General features: G+C 42.9%; 1 protein-coding gene across 2 annotated transcripts in view; it reads left to right on the top strand.

Annotated features, from left to right (window-relative positions):
* The window catches only part of FAT3 (FAT atypical cadherin 3), a 489,892-nt gene that overhangs the window by 358,471 nt on the left and 112,788 nt on the right, over positions 1 to 18,633 (top strand). For both annotated transcript variants that reach the window (XM_045557142.1, XM_045557141.1), the window contains exons 4-5: positions 10,048 to 10,362; positions 12,793 to 13,003. In XM_045557142.1, the coding sequence (XP_045413098.1) occupies positions 10,048 to 10,362; positions 12,793 to 13,003 (526 nt within the window). The remainder of the gene's footprint in view (positions 1 to 10,047; positions 10,363 to 12,792; positions 13,004 to 18,633) is intronic.

The raw sequence follows: 18,633 nt of genomic DNA, 5'->3' as shown, positions 1-18,633 counted from the left end.
AAAGTGGATTGGTCGTTTCAATATTATTTTCCTTGTAAAAGTTAAAGCAGAGAGGACTCCCTTATCATGCCAGCTACAATTGTCCTGTTTGGGGATTTGGCTAGTCTCATATTCTCTCATATTCATTCTCTCTCTCTCTCTCTCTCTCTCTCTCTTTCCCCTCTACCCCCACCTTTAAGTTCTCCCAAGGTCAGATAAACAACTTAGTTTGGGCTTGGTGGGGTGAAGCTTCAGCATGCATGACTCCATTTTGGTCTGGTCTACTGGGCTTGGTGCAGGAGCTCAGTTCAAGCCAATGGCTTCCTAGAAATTTTATTTAACAGTGGCAACCAAGCATGAATGCAGATACTTGGTATTTGGAGTGTTTCACCTAGAACAAGGAGTATTCAGCCTCGACAGTGACTGATTGATTGGTAGTGACAGCTATCTGGAGAGCTCCATCTCAGAAGAGTCTGAGGCCACATCCCAACTTCAGGGTGAGCAGTGAATTGTTCATGCTTCCTTTGGCCTCCAGGTGCAGCTGGCAGGATAGAGCAGCCATGGTCCCCATGCCATATACTTGCCATCCCTGTCCAGGATGTGCTGAAATTACAGTGCTGAGGCCAATGAAAGGACATGTTCCTGTGTTCTGAGGAAGGAGGGGCAAGCATTTAGATGAGAGGCAGCCTGAGGAGGTGGTTAGGAGTGCAGACCTTGGACCAGGTTGGATCCCATGCTGCTTCACCTTTCTGTGCCTGTTTCCAATCTGTAATACGGGGATGATAGTCCTATCTTTCCCCAGGACAGGCGTAAGGACCCATGACTTAGAATTTGTTAAGCAGTTTGAAGAATGCCTGCACATGGTCAACACACAGTGCCTGACCAATAAGAGAGGGAAAGAAACCAAGGCCACCCAGGCCCTCCTTCCTGCCATCCCCACAATCAGGGAGAATAATTTTCTGCAAATAAAGGTAGAGCAAATTTTGTGTGAGAGAGAGCTGTAACAAAATATTAATAGTAGGAGAGGATCTAGCTGCACAAAATAAGTTTGGGTCTCAGGTCTTGGGGTGCAGACAGAAGTTGCAGCTGTGCCCCATGCTTCAGTGGCAGTTTTTAAGCAATTGAGGAGGACAAAAAGGTGCCCAAAACTGGAGACAGTCAAAGGGGGTCCCGATTATCAAGGGAGGGAAGAGGCTTGATTCTAGAAGCACAGTGAAGAGCTTGATATTGATCCAAAGCCACACTTGGGGAGGAAATTTTAAACAGGTGGTTAACAGATGCTTCTACAAGGGCTGTGTGTCATAGGAAAAGAGCATGTGACTCGGGCGCAAACCCACATTCTGTCACTTTCCGACTGAGTGGCCTTTCAAAAGTTACTGATTTCTAAGCCTCATTGTCTCCAGCTGCAGAATAGAAATGTCAATGCCTACACTGGATTCCTGTGAAAAAGTGACAATCTTATGTAAATGATCTAGCAGAGGATTGAGCAAAGCGGGCTCAATAAATGGTATCAATGTAAGTAGCAGAACACAGTACTTTAGATCAGGGGTCAGCAAACTTTTTCTGTAAAGGGCCAAAAAGTACATATTAGGCTCTGTGGCCCATACAGATGAGCCTCAACTACTCAACTATATACTTTTGTAGCAGGAAAGCATCCACAGATAATGTGTTTTTGGTTTGTTTTTCAAAAATATTAAGTGGGTACAAATGTTTTTGGTTATATGGATAGGCTGCTCCCTGGTTTAGAACCAAGCAGCCAGGTTTAAAACAAAGCTCTCCCACTTAAGAGTAGTATGACCTTTGACAAGTTCTTAAATTCAGTTTCCTTGTCTGTTAGATTAGTGTGATAACAGTACCTATCTCATGAGATTGTTGTAATAATTAAAGGGAACAATGCATGAGCTGTGCATCTCCCAGGGAGTGCTTGATGCATTGTAAGCTTTTAATGCATGTTACCTGTTATCATTATGATTATCCCAAAAGCCTAGAATAGGGAGCCAAAATTACCAGTAAGATGAGATTTAAAAGAGACAAACATAAAATCCTGTACTTATACCCCCAAAAGGGAACCACACACTTACAGTTTATTGCTTTTTCCAGGAAAAGACCTAAGTGGTTTAATTTTTTCATATCACAGTGCTGTGTGACTTGGCTTCTACCCAAAATAAACATAGTCATGGACTGAATAAATAGGTGAGATTATCTCTGGGACAACGGAGGGACTTTGCACAGATCAGAATTAGTCTCCTGTGCTGCCCCAGCCATTGCATTTTAAGAAGGAAGCTGGTATATGGGCAAATACCCTGAAAGAGGGAACCAATATAATTAATAATGATTCATTACGTATAATAAGTGATCTGAGAGGTAATTATATGAATTAGGATTTTTCAATCTGGGTAAAGGATTCTCAAATATCTTTTAGGATTTTTATGAGTATAGCAGTTTAAAAACATAACTCTCCGAATTACTTGGCCCTACTCCCATCTAGAGGTGGGGTTTATAACCCGGCTTCTTCAATCTGGGCTCTGGGACTGTTGGGCAGTCGAATATGGCACAAGTGATGCTGTACCAGTTTCTGAGCCCAGGATTTAAGAAACTAGCAGCCGTCATTTTCTGTCCTTCAGGCCACTTGCTCTTAGAACCTAGCTGAGGTCCCAGCCAATGGCCACCACCAACCAACACACATGTCAGGTGACTACAGGCCCAGCTACCTGTAACTGTGATTGCATGAGGGACTCCAAATAGGAACTGCCTAAATCATGAAAGGTGATAAAAAGATGCTGGTTATTTTAAGCTGCCTAGTTTTGTGTTCCACAGCAGTAGATTATTGGGGTAATGTGGAAGAGGAATTTGACCTTTTCTGTAGAGTAACAAATAGTAAACTTAGTCTATAGGAAACCACAAGCAGTCTAGGGTAAGTACAAGCAGGTTTGTTTGGGTTCAGTCTTAAGAAAAACTTCGTGAAGTGTTGGGGAGGGTGTGGAGAAAAAGGAACCCTTGTACACTGTTGATGAGAATGAAAATTAGTACAGCCATATTGGAAAACAATATGAAGCTTCCTCGAAACACTAAAAGTAGAACCAACATGTGAAACAGCAATCCCACTTTTTGGTGTATATCCAAAGGAAATGAAATCAGTATATCAAAGAGAAGTTTTCATTCCCACACTCATTGCAGCACTATTCACAATAACCAAGATTTGGAATCAACCTAAGTGTCCATCGACAGATGAATGAATGAAGAAAATGTGGTGCATATAAACAATGAGATAAACAATTCAGCCTTAAAAAAATAAAGAAATCCTGTCATTTGCAACAACATGGATGAACCTGAAGGACATTATGTTAAGTGAAATAAGCCAGGCAGAGAATGGCAAATGCCACGTGACCTCACTTCTATGTGGAATCTGAAAAAGTTGAATTCATAGAAGCAGAGAGTAGAATGGTGGCTACCAGAGGTGGGGGTGGGGAGTTGTGAATGGGGAAATGCTGGTCAAAGGATACAAGATTTCAATTAGGTAGGAAGACCAAGTTCAAGAGATCTATTTTGTATCATGGTGACTATAGTTAATAACAAAATATTGTATACTTGAAAATTGCTAAGTGAGTAGATTTTAAGTGTTCTCACCACAAAAACTGCATATATGTCTACATATTTCAAAATATGTTGTATATAATAAATACATACGATTTTTATTTGTCAATTAAAAATTTTTTTAAAGAAGAGCTTTGTAAGAATTGAATCTGTCAAACCACAAATGCACTGCTTCATGAGAAACTGAGTTCTTCTTATTGAATAGATCTAAACTGAGGCCAGATCACTACAGCTCCCAAATATTACAGAGGATTTAGGGCAAGGGGGAAGGGTGAGTTTGGTATATATCCATGTTTGTTGGTTGGTTGGTTGGTTGGCGGATCTCCCAATCTGCCTCAGAAATAGCTTTTTACCTAAAGGGCACTGGGTAAATATTTCATTCATCCATTCAACAAATATTTATTGAATGCTTACTATGTTCTAGGCACTGTTATAGATGCTAGCAATATATCTGTGAACAAAATAGATGGAGTTCATAATCTACTAGATGTGGATAAGTCATAAGCACATAAGTAAAATATATAAAATATCAAATAATGATAGTGTCAAGGACAAATACGCCAGTCCCCTCTTATCCATGAGGGGACACATTTCAGGATCTCCAGTGGATTCCTGAAACCACAGACAATACTGAGCCGTATATATATTCTGCTTTTTCCTATGTATACATACATACCTGTGAAAAAGTTTTCAAATTAGGCACAGTAAGAGATTAACGGCAATAACTAATAAATAGAACAATTATAACAATATATTGTAGTAAAAGTTATGTGACTGTGGTCTCTCTCTTTCTCTGTCTCTCAAAATATCTTATTATACTGAACCACAGGTAACTGAAACCATGGAAAATGAAAGCATGGCTAAGGGGCACTGCTGTATAAAACAGAGGAGGGGGATATGTAATCTCCTAAGAAGGGTTTACAACTTTAAATACAACGGTCTGGAAATAGCCATTTGGGATGAAAGAACAGATGAGAGTACCAGATTTGAACTCTCCAGCTTAGAAATATTGAGTATATTCTTAGACACTCTTGTAATCACTACAGATGAGGCAGTGGACAAGATCCAAGGTCTCTGCTCTTAGGCGGTTTATATACTTACATTCTGTTGGAGGGAGAGAGACAACAAAAATAAATACATGAGGTAATTTCCACGAGTGAGAAGTATAAACTTCCACCAGCTGCCTAACTCCAGAGTTCTCAGTGTCCATCTACTTTTGGTCGCATAAAGCTCTTGCATCTTCCAGGAACAGACTTCAAGCCATGTTTCTCTTTGTAATTGTGTCACCGTAATCCACTGGGCCCATGTCGGTTGCCTTCTAGTTCTGCCTGACATTCACAGACCACAGGGGCACCACAGGAAAATGAAATGGGCTGCACCGTCCTTTCAATGGTACTGAACTATTTGTGGCTCCTTTTATTAGATATTAGCACCTAAAGAAACTAAGCTTTCAAGCTTTTGATTAATTGCCAGAACCACATTATTGATCAATGATGACAGCAAAAAAATCTAAGTTAGGTTGGCTCTATATTCTTGTCCCATTGTGACAGGGTGAGAGTACACATGGATCACTTCTAAATAACAGCTCATTTCATGCATCGTTAATGAAAAATGATGCAGGGGAGGAGATGGTGGGGATTTATCTCAGTTAGTTTTGCTTCTGTCTTCAGTGCTGCTACTCCCTCCATATGGGCTAATCCCAAGGGGTGGGTTGAGGACTAAGGCACCATGAAGTATGAAGTCTGAGAATCTGTTGTAATCATCAATGATTAATATTCCAGGTACAAACGTGGCAGGACTGATGAGTGGGCCCAGAGAAGTAATAGTTGAAATTAATACTTTGAGGTTGGCAATAGGGTTCAGTGTAGCAAACATTTATGGAGAGTACTCTAGGTTCCAGGAAAGAGGCTGCTTTTGAGTAGCACATGTCTGCCCCACCCCCTCTAGCCCCCATTCATAGAATCATAGAGCTAGAAGCATTTGGGAGATTGTATGTTCATTTCTTACAGAGACCCTTCAGTGTCTGAATGTTCTTTTCACTTCTTATAATAGGGAAGAGTTTTAGGTAAATTAATTCTTAATTTCATTCAACAACATTTATTTAGCACTTAGAGCTGAACCAGGTACCAGAATCTAACAATGAGTAAGGCACAGTTCCTGACCTCAAGTTGCTCATCATCTGGAAGGGTTGAATGGAGACAGACAAGCAAGCAGACACTGAAAATGCATGATGACAATTAGTGTCCTAGAACTTATACAGTGAACTGGGAACATGGTGAGGGAACCTACCTCAGTCTACAGGAGGCAAGGAACAGCTTCACAGGAGTGTTTGGATTGCAGCTTCTAGAATAAGTCAGTTATATTCCCAGGGGAAGGCATTCCATGGAGGAGAATGACTATGCAAAGGAATGGAGGTATCACAGCATGGCATAGTCCAGACCCCCCAAGCTCAAGGTGTAACTGAACATAGAGGTGGCAATGGGGTAGACAGTACATGCTGATAATCAGGGCTGGCCAGATCCAAAAAGGATCCGGCCAGATCTTTGTCCTCAAGGAGCCCCTGAGGAGTGTTATGCAGGTCAGTGACATGATCATATTTTTGGAGAAGAAATAACACTTTACAAGAAAGGCAAAGGCTGGAGGCAGGGAGACCAAAAGGCTACTATAGCCATCCAAGCAAAATGCAAGTGAAGCTTGCCCTAGGGCAGGGTGCCAGAAGAGATTGGTGTGGGAGGTGTACATGAGATACCTGCTGACCTCCAAGTTTGATTGGATATAGATATTTAGACAGAGGAGGATTCTAGGCAGATGCCAGGATTCTGGTGTGCCCCATTTGTGTGATTAGGTGGGGTGTCATTTATTGAGACAGTAAACATAGAAGGAAAAGGTTTGAGGGTAATGATTCCAGTTTTTGACTTTTGAGGTACATGTGAAAGGTCCAGAAAGTAAATTGCTAGTAAATGGTTGAACATGTTAGTTTGGCATCCAGGAAATGGGCCTAGGCACAAGGGATACACATTGGAGAATGACCAGCATGTAGATAGTAGTTGAAACCATGGAGATGGAGAAGTAATTGGCAAAAAGGCAGGAAAGGCAGATTGGGGCTATGTTGTAAAGGGTCTTGAGTGATCCCTGGAGGTTTTATAAGGGGAGATTGCTTTGGCTAAAGAGACTGTCCAAGTAGGACCTGGATTAGAATCTAATTCATTAAATAAGCGTTTGTGGAACACGTTCTATGTGGCTTGGCACAGGGGTGAGAGCAGAGAACAGAACAAGCACAGTCTGACTTTGCCCTTATGCAGCTTATCAGCTTAAGTGGGGAATCATATATTTAATTAATTTCCACAATGGTCAGTGCTGCAAAGACGAGCACAGGGTTATTTATGAGTACCTGATTAAGGGGCAGGGCAGCTGGCACTTGGACTGTGAGGTCCAAGAAGGCAGCCCTGAAGAAGTGACGTTTCAGTGGGACCTAAGAGATGAGTAGGCAAGCTCAGGGAAGGGTTGGCGATGGCACTCAGGGAAGAGAGTGTTGGAGGACCTGAAGGATGCCCTTGTGGCCTGTGGGGGCTGGATGCTTGAGGTGAGGTGGTGACTAGGTGACCCCACTTTCCTGGCACCCTCAGAAGTTGCTTCACGAGCCTGGGCAGTGCCACTCTTCTTGCCTGTAGACACCCCAAGGACCTTGGTTTGTAGATCCAGGTCTACTCTAAAAGAAAGCATGTCAATAGCAGCAGGATCCTCCAATGAGCAGTGAACTGCCAAGAAAAGAGGCTCCTTTCCTTGGCAGCCACATGGCCCAGAGGCAGCTCCTGAACACCACTGCAGAGCCCGTTACAGGGCATTTATTGAAAAGCGATGAGGAGTGATTTTGTGCACAATGAAGGCAGTGAGAGTTGCCTGAATTTGGAAAGGGGCTGTTCAAGCAGAAAAGAGAGCAAAAATGATCAATGTATTTGGGTCCACACAGCCCACCTGGGAGTGTAACATTTGACTTCGGCAGCAGCAGCAGGACGTGCCTCTTCAGAATTCAGCCTGTCCAGGAATTAGCTCAGAGTCAGAATCCATCCTTGGCACATATTGGTCCTGATGTAGTTCTTGTGTGAAACACAACAAACCAGTGAGAAAATAACCTTGGAAGAAAACTTGATTGATTTTTCAAAGAAATTGAGAACTCCCATGAAAATGTATCCTAAGTCTATTAAAGCTATCCTCCTAGGCAGCTTGTAAGAGAAACTGAAGTAGATTGCAATTTCATTTTGCAAAAAGCCTTTAATTTGTTTTCCGACATTTTTGGCCCTTTTTTCAGTTATTCCTGTCAGGTTGCTTTATTAGGTGAAAAAATAGCTGACCAGCCACTTTGATTCACGGTTTTTTTCCTCTCATTGATGTTTCCTGCATCTTTATGTTCCTTCCAGCCTCCAAATTCATATTTAAAAGTTATAATCTGTTTTATTCAAGGTAATGATTAAAAGATTAAATATAGGTTCTTGCAGGGTTTTTGGTTAAACAGAACATCAAGAATTGCCAAAAGTTCAATACGTAGCTTTAGCACTTATTAATGGGATCTCTGAGCCTGTTTTCTCATCTGTGAAATGGGAATAAATAAACCTGCTCCACTTACTGAAGAGGATGTTTTGGAAAGTAAATGAGATAATGCAGGAAAGAGTGCTTTATAAACTTTGTCACTCCATCTGCACGATAGGTGTTAATATCATAGTGATTACCATCACCATGACCAATAAGAAAACTATTCACACTAAGACTCAAAGACTTTATTTGCCATGAAAATTCTTTATACATGTGTTCTTCATTACTCTCCTCTCTCAATTTTCACAGACACACATAAGAATAGCATCACAGAGACATGGGAAGGGGTGTACATCCCCTTCCCGTTTTCCAAAGAGGAAAAAAAAATTCTTGTGATTGGGAAAACATTTTAAATGTGAAATGTACTTTAAACCAGCCATCTAAATAGTGAAGTATATATCGCAATTTTCCTTTTGTTCAGTGACAATGTAAAAATCAAATTTTACTTGAAGATGTGTCTTGGTCTGCTTGAATTGTTATAACAAAATGCCGTAGACTGTGTGGCTTAAACAACAGAAATTTATTGCTCACAAGTCTAGAAGCTGAGAAGTCCAAGACCAAAGCACCGGTGGATTCAGTATCTGGTAAGGGCCTGTTTCTCATGGATGGGACCTTCTGACTGTGTCCTCACATGGTAGAAGGGACAAATAAGCCCCCTCTACCTTTTTCATAAGGGCATTAATCCCAACCATGAGGGCTACTCTCTCATGATCTAATCACTACCTAAAGGTACCACCTCTTAATACTATTGCATTGGAGATCAGGTTTTAACACAGAAATTCAGAGGGGACACAAACATTCAGATTATAGTGCGCAGACTGGGAAGTCCAAGGTCAAAGTTTCGGCAGGGTTTGGTTTCTGATAATGGCTGCCTTCCCAGACAGCTGTCTTCTTGCTGTGTGCTCACATGGCAGAGAGAGATGGGGATCTCTGGCATCTCTTCCTCTTTTATAAGGACAACAATGCTGTCAGATCAGGAGTCCACCCTGTGACCTCATTTAACCTTAATCACCTCCTTAAAAGCCTTATATCCAATGCAGTCACATAAGAGCTTCAACATGTGAATTTGGAAGGGGACATAACTTAGTCCATAGCAAGATAAAAAGAGAAGAAAATGAATACTAAAAGAATTTTGCTTTGTCTGTGGTTTAGAAGAAACACCCGTGGGTTAACATATAATAATGGTTATATTGTATTTTGTGTCTATTGGGGTGCATATTTTAGATCCACTACATTCATATAAGCTAGCACATTTTGTAAAGTCAATCCTATGTCTTCTCCCTCTTCATTTCACATCACAGTGAGCCCTTGCTGTGGTCTGAATGTTTGTGTCCCCCCAGAAATTTGTAGGTTGAAACCTAATCCCCAAGGTATTAGAAGGTGGGATCTTTGGAGGTGATTAGGCTATGAGAGCTCCACCTTCAAGAATGGGACTAGTGCCCTTATAAAAGGGACCTCAGAGAGCTAGCTAGCCCCTTCCCCGTGTGAAGACACAGCTAGAAGGCACTGTGAAGAACAGCCCTCACCAGACCCCACCAGTACCTAGATCCTAGACTTCCCAGCCCCCAGAACGGTGAAAAATACATTTCTGTTGTTTACAAGCTACACAGTCTATGTTAATTTGCTATTGCAGCCTAATGGACTAAGACAGCCCTACTTCCCTGCCCCCTTTCAGCAATGATTTCCATTACTGGGTTTGGGGCATCCCCCTCCTTTTGTGGATGAACTGTGAAAAGTTATACATTTGATAAGCCCTACAGAAGTAAGAAAAGTTGAGATGCTTGAATGCACAGAGTCGACCTTTATGGGGTGGGCAGTGGGAGGAAAAGGAACAATAGTTTTCCTCCTTTCTGACTGTATCATACTTTCTTTTTGGAAACTTAGGTGACTGTGACAGATGGCGGTCCCTCTCCGAAACAGTCAACCATTTGGGTGGTGGTTCAGGTTCTGGATGAAAATGACAACAAGCCCCAGTTCCCGGAGAAGGTCTACCAGATCAAGCTGCCTGAACGTGACCGAAAGAAGAGGGGGGAGCCCATTTACAGGGCTTTTGCATTTGACAGAGACGAGGGCCCCAATGCAGAAATCTCCTATAGTATCGTGGATGGCAATGATGACGGGAAGTTCTTTATTGACCCTAAAACTGGCATGGTTTCTTCCCGAAAGCAATTTACAGCAGGGAGTTACGACATTCTAACGGTAAGAGCTTCTGAACCCCAGCAACGTTGATTGGGGAAGGGGTTATGTTCTTATTCATGTGTATTTCTTTGAGCAATATATCTTTGTAGTAAAGTGTAAAGCCACACAGCTGTGGAAGGCATCTTTCTGGGAGGCAAGTGCAGGTGAGAACTCCTGCCTGTTTTGGCCATATTCTTAAATAATGAGACGGTTTCCTTTGGCTGTGTCCTGTCAGCATTTTCCCTTATTCCCAGGCCACAGCCCGTCCACCACATACTCGACCACACTCTCTGTAGCCCTAAATTATTCTCAAGGCACTGAACATAGATGTAAACTAAAGGGAAGGGAACAGCAGTGACACGTCCCACCCACCACTCAGCATATTGCTCCACATGTCCCCAAGACTTCCTGTAGACAATGACTTTTGTAATTGCTGAACGATGTGATAGAACATGAATTTAGCTGTGTGAATTGTAAGACACAAATCACAGCAATGTTTATTCTGTGAAAAGTGGGGAAAAAATCTCAAGTATAAAGTGACTACACTTTTCATTAAGTTGGAAAATTAAAAATAAAAGCAAACATGAGCCCCATCCCACGTAGAAATTTAAGCTCCCATATCCAAGGTGCCAGTGTGTGCCCTCCTCCCCCAACCACTCTAGCCACGCAGCACCTATTCCAGAGAGGAGGTGGTCATCCTTACAAGCAGTGGGCACCGTCCAGGGTCCCAACGACCGTCAAGAGCTGGCCCTATCTGCCATCCTTCTCTTTGTCCTCAGCCTTCTCTGCTGTATACAGTCAGTCCTTTAGTGCTTTAAAGGATGGTCTGAGTTCCTTTGATTTATCTTTTCACTCCTGTGGTCTGGCCTTGGGTTCCTTGCCCTGCTCATTAACAAATCCAGAACATTGCATAGAGAAAAGAAGACAGTAAAACACCAGCTCTGTTTCTGCCATTAGAAGCTCTGGTATAATACATGCTGCTGTGTGAGACTTGCAGTGTGGAAGCTTGGAGGACTGTATAGACTACGATGGACATTCTTGGTGCCCTGCCCAGATCCCCTTCAGCAGACTGGTTCGTCTGTCCCCCAGCTGCTGCAAGAGCTGGCTGCTAAGAGCTCACAGCTTCCTCCTTCTGCAGAGGATCTTCCTCGACTGATTCTTGGCCCAAGAGATTCCACATTCCCACCCCCAGCCTAACAGCCCACAGCCAGTGACTGACACCCAGATGCCAAAGCCAATCCCCCTGATTTGAGGTGGACTCAACTCTGTGATGCAATGAATGATTCAGAAGTCCCCATGGGATCCCTGGGGTTGGCCAGGGCCCATTACTGTTAGTCCTACCCTGCGGTTCTGATCTCTGTAATTCCTTTCTCCTGAGAGCATTCCCCCAACCCAAAGCCAACTGTACCCAAATCCCTGTCTTAGCTCCTAGGGAACCTGGCTTAAGACATGTGTTTTGAAAAGTTCTCCATCCCACAATGATGTTCCTGGGCAAAGCAATCCATGAATGTGTAGCATGCGGGTGCTATGAATTGCCAGTGTTTTCCAAGGTTATAACTATTAGTTATGTGCCCATAAATAATATTTTTAAATGTAATATTTCAAAATCGTTTTTAAAATGTATTTTGTTTTGGGTTTTTTTCCCCGTTTTTGGTTTTCTGTCAGTGTTTTCTGCTTAGGGGACTTTGTGACCCTCCCATTTGAGTCCAGGACACCATAGCAGATCACCCTGCACAGCTGGGCAAGGAGACATGCTTTCCTTAGCCCATGTATCAGCGGGCTCATGACCATAGATAGAGAAGAGTCATTAGCACCACCCTCCCCACCACACTGCCTCCAGGGGCCCACACTGCCACCAAGACAGTTCTCTCACTCTTTTGTGGTGGCATAACTGAAGGGCCAGGTGCTCCTGTCACCCTTCTGGGATCCTGTGTGAGTGGTGAGCTTCTCCAGAAGAGAACAGAAGGAAGGAGCTGCAAAACATGACCATGAACACACACAGACACACACACACACACAATTCTGTACACAGCATTCACATGTAAATAAGGATTCACAAAGCATCTTCTCCCCTTTGGTGTGTTACCACCAAAGACGAGGTTCAGGGTCAAGCTATAAAGAATCAGATTAGCTATTCCTACCCATGTAATTATCATTCATGCCCACAAAATACAACAAACTGTAAGTGCAACATTTTCTTTCAGGGATCCCATATCTGTAAAGTAGGCGGTGGTACAGATACGCTCTGGTGAACTTGGTGTGAGGCCCCCACGTGACTAGTCATTCCCCTCCCTTCCCAAGCCATTCTCCCCGGGTTTGCACTCTCTTTCCCCATTGCTGACGCTGTGATAAGGAAGGACTCTTGGCTCAGCAACATGAGTGACAGATCCAAACTTCCACAAGGATCAGAGCTCTAAGACATCTTTCTGTGTTCTCTCCGTGTGTGAGTAGATAAAGGCAGTGGACAATGGGCGCCCACAGAAATCCTCCACGGCCCGCCTGCACATTGAATGGATTAAGAAACCACCCCCTTCACCTATACCGCTGACCTTCGATGAACCATTTTATAATTTCACAGTCATGGAAAGCGATAGAGTAACTGAGATTGTGGGGGTGGTGTCTGTGCAGCCAGCTAACACCCCTCTGTGGTTTGACATAGTTGGTAAGTTCGAGTCTTCCAGAGCAATATCATGCAATGTGGTAATTGACTGTTTGCAGCAACTAGCAAAAAAAAAAAAAAAAAGAAATGATAAAGAAAAGAAAAAAAGAAAGACTAACAATTAGTGCTAAGATTAAAAGATGTATAGTGCTGGAATACAAAAGAGCCAGTAAAATGAATAATCCACCTGTGCTTTCGTTCCGATTCTGTAGCTAAGCTGAACAGAAAGTGCTCTCTGGCTGGATTTTCCATAGTACGTTATTTACTGCAATCTTAATGTCTTTCTGTGTGTCATTTAAATTCTATTGTCACACTTGGCTAATCTCATTTCTAAATGTATTGATGGTACTAGACTTGCTGTCCTTCATTTCTCTCTTTTTCTTCACCTTTTTTCTGCATTCTGTTCTTTTTTTTTTTTTCTGCTCCCGACTGCCCTGCTTCAAGGTGGCAAGCATGCTCGAGAGATGTTCTATATTCTACAGACAGCTTGTGGGCAGAACTGTTCAACAGAAGGTACCCTTAGTGCAAACACATTTGCTAAAATACAGCTATCCAATCTGCCTTTTACGGTTTTTTTTTTTTTTCTGAAGCAAATTGAATTACATCTTTCATAACTGCCTGTGACAGGCTGAAGTGCAGCCCACAGATTTCATACATGCCTCTAACAGCTATTGCATTACTCGTATCCAATGTCTCCTTTGTTTGAGGTTTGATGGGGTTTGGATTTGGGGGGCGTTGTTTTGATTTTTTTTTTTCTTTGCTTTTGAGGTATGTAGGGTTTTTGGGGTTTTTTGTTTTTATCTTTTTTGTAGGTTGGTTTATTTCACTGGGCCTTTTCCAACTGAAAAATAAATTAAAATATATTCCAGCCCCTCTGTTTTGCAGCAGTAGTGCCATTCATATACCAAAAAGCCCCATCAGGAGAGTCCCCTGGCTGCTGTCCATGAAAGGAAGGGCAGGAAATGGAACCTGGATATATAGCCAGTCAGCCTCCTGCACAAGCTGAATAGAGAAAGCAGATGGAAGCATGCAGGGTAGACCTCGGGAGCCAACCTTTACATTCCTTGAAAGAAAGCAAGCGAGCACGCCAGACTGCAAAAGGAAAGGGCAAAGCAGCACGATGACCCTGGACAAACTGGCAGGGAGAGGCACTGGAGAGGAAGTGAGTGCAGAGCACCAGGAAACAAAACAGGCTGTTGCTAAGAGGAGAGAGGCGAGAGTCGGAGTGTGTGCAGCCGGATCTGACACTGGGTTGAGCCAAAGCTGACTTCCCACGCTTCTCTGCAGGAGGCAGGGAATCCAGGAGAGAGCAGGTCTGGGGGAATCATTTCCTTCCACATAGCTCTGCCTGGATAGGATGGGCGGGAACCTACCTCTCTTCCCAGGAACAGCCGCATCTGGGGGAAGCATTTAGAAAGTTCCACATCTGTATTAATTAGGCATAGAAAAAGAACACCCCGTGCCCCACCCACCCCGGTCAAGCCTTGGTAGAAAGTTCTCTGAACTCCCAAAAAGAAAGGGCTTGTTTTCCACATATTTCATTTTATGAAATGACAGTAAAACATCTTTGTTTTACTTAATTGGCATTAATCATGCCATCCCTGTACATGACCATCCTCATTCCAAACTTTGTCTCCGTAACATATTGAAATGGAACCTCTTCTGATCCATGAATGATGTCTCCACCTCTTTATCTTCTCAGTCCTTTTCATTCAGCTTCCTTTCTGAATGAAAGATATTATCTGACACAGTTGCTTCCTTTCTGGTGCAGCATATTCCTTGCCTGGTTGTCTGTGCAGCCACCTTTGGTGATCCCTTCACTACCAGCCCCAATCAGAGTCACATAAAATGCATCTCAGTTTTACCATGTGTCCCCCAAGCTGGGTCTTCAGAGACGTGCAGTGGTGGGTGATTTCTTTTAAACAGCCCAAAGAAGAGTGCAGTAGAAACCAAACAGGCAATAAGATGCCTGGTGTGCTGTTCTCAGCGGTGAAATGAGTTGCCCTCTCTCATCAGCCACCAGTTTATGCCCCTCCTCCCTGGATGCTCCAGTTTGCAAGCCCTTCTACAGCCTGGCAGTGCCGCCTCTCTCCCTCGCATGATCCATGCACACGGCCTCCTGACCCAGGCACTTCCCACCCATCATCCACGTGCCCTGCGATGCCCTCACACGGACTCCTTTAGACATCTTACAAGCACATCTTTCTCTGATGCTCGGTCTTATACCAGCCACCTGACCCCAGTTATCCAGGTCAGGTTCACAGCACTTCTGCATTCCTACATGCATATGTGACTGTGTGTAGGTAAGCATGCCTAGCAGCACTGCATGTAACCTAACATGCAAGTTTTTCATGTCTGCATTATTAGTGCTGTAGTATCTTTTCATTTGTGTTTATCTTATCTCCATTCTTAACCCTTAAGGTCAAGGCCCATGTCTCCTCATGCCTTCTACCTGCCAATGTTTCTGTTGCCATCTACCCATGGCAAGTGGAATAAACTGTGGTGACTGATGGAGATGCCTCAGGCAGCCAATACTTTAATGTACTGATGCCTCCTGGAACTTAGCCAGAGTCAGAATGACCTTCCACTATACTCCCTGTCATTAGCACCTTTGATAAAATAAGAATTTCACTGGTCCAAAAAGAGAGAGAGGCAGTTTACAGATGATAGCCCTCCCTGGAAGGCTGCTCCAAATACAAATCTAGGTACCATTACCAAGAACATGGAATCAGTTCCTAGGTTTCTCCATCTCTGTGTTTCTAAACACTACACTCTTCCTGTGTAATCCCCTTGGTTTCAGTGCACTGAGTAGTTCCCTTAGTGAACACCTACAGGGTTGTCTCTGTGGTCCGGATGCTCTGTCACAGAGATTTCACTATAAATCTGGTAACATATAGCCTAGCTTCTTCCACAGATTGAACTTACTGGGCCAGATGCCCAAACAGAACATGATTTTATTTCCATCCCCACATCCAGCCGACAACATCTTGAAACGCCAACTCTTCACTGCAGAAGTGAAATCCTTTTCCAGGTGCTGGTTGCTTTCAGTATTGATATAGTCCCCTTTCCACCAAATCCCACTTTTGAAAATCTTTCTAATGTATCCGAGTCATTTTTTCTCAATCTGCTGACAACATATTTCCCCTTCTCTTAATACCTGTTATTTCCTTTATCATATTCAGATGTTTCATTCTCGCTTTCAGGATTTCTTGCTTATTTATCTTTGGTCATGGAAACTCTCATCTCTTTCTTCCCTTCCTCCTTACCTAAGCATCTTCTTCGGCCAAGCTAACATAGAGAGAAAAGAGAGGGAACAATGCCCCTCAATGCTCAAGAAACTGAGCAGTGTACTCTAGCTGCTAAGAATAGGCATAAGGCACATAACGTCAGGATGGATCTGAGATGAAGTTTCACGTTTAAGTGCAATCCCTGCCTAGGTAAATACTCTTCTGACTTCCAAGGGGAGTGAAGATTTGGTTCCATTATAGACCCATTGCATTCAGACACCCACACAGACCCTGAGTTAGAGACCACAGTATCCTGGCCTAGCACTTACAAATGCTCTAACTAATGAATGCGCCTTAGGTAAGCAGAAATAGTGTTTCAGCATGCTTTTCCCCCAGAGTGTAGTCTCATTTCCAAATTTGTCCAATTCTTGTTTAACTGCATTTCTTTTCCTCCCACCGTGATACAAATTCACAAAAACTGTGTGGTGAGCAAGATTCTGTCCCTAAGCCTGGTCCCTTACACCAAAGGTCTGCCAGACACTCTCTCGTTCCTCCGCAGACACCACCGCTTACTGTTAGGTAGCTAAAACTCTCTTCAGCTTCCAGAAACAGAAGCCCTACTTGTAACTGAGTTAAGAAAGCTGTAATTAAAAGGAAACATAATAAAGTTCAGCTGTTCTGTGTTTAAACAGCCCAATGCACAGCATGTTCCTTCTCTGTGTTAAAAGAGAAAAAATGAAGGGAACACAAATAACCCATAATCCTTTGTGGCTTTATCACATATCTTCACACTTCTCAGGAGACTATGACTGCAACTCCACGACTCCTTGATTTACAGACTCTCTAATGTGCACACAATCTGGTTCACAGTTCAGTCCCCCTATCTTTATCCTAATGGCAAATATTTGAATTGTGAAGGCCACCATTATTACACACGTCAAACAATTCCTCTTTACCCACAGTTAGATGGAGGGCACTGCCACCCACTTTTTTTTTTTTTTTTAGCTTTACACCTGACTTAGACCATAAAAATGATTTCCCTTGGAGATGGTAAGCACCTAAAATATCTTAATTTAATTATCTCACCCACTGTATAGAGAATAGAAGGGCTAATTCTCTAATGGTGAATGCAAGCACATAGACCCAACTCTAGCTGAAATATCTTTCTGTGTTGCAGATACCCAAAGGCCACCTTGACCTTAGCTTGTCATAGGTTCCTGCAGATTTTGGGTTCTTGGCTGCTGCTGTCTCATAAGCTTATGCCTGTCCTTGAACCTTGTCCCCAGTGGAGCCATTGCTTATTTAGGGTTGGATCAAGTAGGCAAGTTAAATTCTTTGATAGCTCCAACAGTGGCCCTGTTCTCTGACTAGAGCTTGGGCATCTCTGGGTCTTCCCAAACCAGGTGGCCATATTTCTTTAACACAGAACTCTTACCCAATCCTCTGAGAGAAGTCATGTTTGTGTACAATTTCTAATACGGCTATTCCTCCATCACGGTGACTTTTGCTCAAAGTCATTAAATTAACATCAAACACTTCATTTCTCTTATTCTGCCCTCTTACCCTAATTTCATCCCAAATAAGCCTCTCTTTTGTCCATAGCAACAATCTAGTCCAGGGAAGCACATCTGAACAGACGTGGGAAGATAATAATAAAGCCTAAAACCACTTCATATACTAGTTATTTTAAGAAAAGGAATTTTAAACTAGATTCTAGATTTTTCTTCCTACCTCTGTTTCCTGACCTCTACCCAGTGTCTCTTGCCTTCCCTGTAAATACACTTTTCAGCCAGGTACTTACTGTGCTTGCTTCATTCCAAGGCAGAAAATTATTCATGATCAAACCAGAACTGGTGTTTTGCATTTTTCCTTAAGTTCGGTGTACGTGCCGAACCTGACTGAACAGCTTGTGTACGGCTCCCTTAATTCATTGAGATTCAGCTGCTCAGTGTTTTGGAAGCTTCTCACATAACAACACTTCCCCTTAGTGACTACTAGATTTGGGTTGGTGTTTTTACAATTAGACATGCGGGGGAATGATGCTGGGGAGGGATCTGGAAGCTTCTCTAAAGGAGAAGCTGTGTGATTTCCACCGTTGGATCTCTACATGGAGAGATGGTGGTGCTTCGTACCCTTTTTAAAAGAAAAACTTAACTAAATCATGGCCCAGGGCTCTGCTGCCCGGCACATTTAAGCAGTAGCTGCTGGCTCAGAGTACAGGGTATCCCAAAAGTCTCCGTACAAAGGAAAAATTCTGTAAAATTTTATGATGGATATTTTGTAAACAAAGGTACAGTTAGCTACAGTTTCCCTATGTATGGCAACTTTTCAGATACCCTGTATTTTCATTCATCCCCCATTTTTAAAGCCTTTTAGGACAATCCCACTTGTGAAGTTTAACTTTAG

This window comes from Lemur catta, chromosome 7, assembly GCF_020740605.2.
Source record: "Lemur catta isolate mLemCat1 chromosome 7, mLemCat1.pri, whole genome shotgun sequence".
Classification (NCBI taxonomy): domain Eukaryota; kingdom Metazoa; phylum Chordata; class Mammalia; order Primates; family Lemuridae; genus Lemur; species Lemur catta.
Note: the sequence above shows the minus strand (reverse complement) of the source record. Positions and strands in the feature narration are given on the sequence as shown.